At 50.4% G+C, this 1,940-nt stretch overlaps 1 protein-coding gene across 1 annotated transcript; it reads right to left on the bottom strand.

Annotated features, from left to right (window-relative positions):
• Positions 275 to 1,367, bottom strand: LOC8063977 (BTB/POZ and MATH domain-containing protein 1). The gene has a single exon (XM_002444678.2). The coding sequence runs from the start codon at positions 1,365 to 1,367 to the stop codon at positions 381 to 383; it is 987 nt and encodes a 328-aa protein (XP_002444723.1). The 3' UTR covers positions 275 to 380.

Below are 1,940 nucleotides of genomic sequence, written 5' to 3'. Positions count from 1 at the left end.
GACAGGTTACTTTTGGGAAAGAAGGAAACCTAATCGGCTACCATGAATTTGCATTTTATTTTCCAAGAATCAGAGTTTGGAAGATAAATTAGAAAAAATCAAATGAACTTAAAAAACAGAAATGTGCATATGGACTTGTACTGTGATACTACACAGGGCACAACGCCAATAATATAGGATACAACGTCATTTGCCAAACTGTTAATTGGATAATAAAAGTTTCCATGAAAGTAGTGATAGTCGCTACACTATGCAAACCACAAGCACAAGCACTTTTAAATAGATTTAGGTAGCATTCACCGAGCTCATAATATCATAAAGCTAGCTATTATATTTGTAGTAGCCTAGTAGGTTGCCATGCATACATGCCCCTATATGGTCTATCCTCCAAGCTTCTGCCTCAGTTCATCAAGAATCGATGGAAAATTTTGCACCAACTGAGCAAAGCCTTCGGTCAACAAAGCCTTTGTCTTGAAGTCCTTCCCCTCCCCGAAGAAATCAATACACTTCTTTTTCAGTTGTGGGCAGTTATATGTTTCGGCACAAATCAAAGTGGCAGCAACTGTGTCCACTGATATATTATCCCACAACTTGCTAGCACACAAAAGCTTCAAACGGTCCAACGCAAACCGGTCGGCAGCAGCGAGCAAGTGCCTAAACATCTCATCCGGGTAGTCCCCAAGCTCAGATTCTTCAGGACAAGCATCGGTGTACATGAACCTAAGCATGACTTTGAATGTCGCCGGCACAATGTCATGCAAGGTGATGGATGACATGTTGGCGTCCGCCATGGAGCCCATTAGCTGTGCCTTGAAGACCGGTGAGCGGGCGGCAAGCACATTCCGGTGAGCAGGGAACTTCTTACCGTCCACGACGAAGGAGACATCGGAGCCCTCAGCACAATCCAGCAGGAGGCCAAGATGGCTTCCAATGTCCGATGGTGGCACCTCGATGGGGTCATCACCAACCACAACTTTGACCCCGCACACAATGATGAACGAGCCATTCGTCACATAGAGCGACTCGAGGACGCTTCGCTCCACGAAGCGAGGCCAACCCCAGTTGCTCCCCGGTGCCAAAACCTTCACAAACTTGTTTTTATGGGACGAAGATAGAGTACCGTCCTTGTCCATGACGATGGCCTCGAAGATAGCCTTGACGCTTTCCGATTTGGTCTGATGCTGGAGGGCCATAGATAAGTACACACCGTTGTCCTCTGTCCTAGACCCACGGGGATAGCAGAGGAGCGTCCAGAGGTGCCCACCAGCGAAGATATCCTCAGAGGTGACTGACTGCCCGATGGCGACCTTCTCCGTCTCCAAAAAGTTGAGCTTGAACTGATGTGTGAAACTGCAGGAATCCAACATGCTGGCACTCATTTTTCACAGTAGCCGAGCAGTGAAGATTGAAGAAGGAAGTACGAAGTAGGGGTCTAGGGGAGGAGATAGATCGTCTCCGGAATAAGGAACGACGTGATCTTGAACTGTGGAGTAGTTAGTAAATAGAGAACCAAAGGTCGATGGCTGCTTCACGCCTCTGCTCGACTGCAGCGGCGGCGCGACGATGGTGGGAGGCGGGCCGGCGGCAGCGGGAGAAGGTCCAGTGACCAGTGGCGTGGCCGCGCCGCGCTGCTGGGAATGCGGAATGCGGGACGGTGTCGACGGGAGGCGGCCAGGGGCGACGGAGCGGCGCAGGCGGGACGCGCGCAGGAGCGCGGGGCGGCCGGACGCTGGCAGCGGCGGCGCCGGCTCACGGTTGTTGGAGAGGCGACATCATGAGTCGGGAAGGAAAAAAAGTCTACATCAGCCCGCGATGGAGTGGTGTCTATTTTACCTAATTTACCTCCTAAACTATCGAAAACCGTTCAAATAACCCTCGAGTGGTTGGTTTTTTATGGTGGTTTTGCTACAGTAACCATGGTTTTGCTACAGTTGTATAAC

Source organism: Sorghum bicolor, chromosome 7 (assembly GCF_000003195.3).
Source record: "Sorghum bicolor cultivar BTx623 chromosome 7, Sorghum_bicolor_NCBIv3, whole genome shotgun sequence".
Lineage (NCBI taxonomy): Eukaryota > Viridiplantae > Streptophyta > Magnoliopsida > Poales > Poaceae > Sorghum > Sorghum bicolor.
The sequence above is the reverse complement of the archived record's forward strand: the minus strand, read 5'-3'. Positions and strand labels throughout refer to the sequence as shown.

Coding starts and splice junctions, on each gene's coding strand:
- LOC8063977 (XM_002444678.2), bottom strand. CDS start 1,367: ATGTTGGATTCCTGCAGTTTCACACATCAGTTCAAGCTCAACTTTTTG.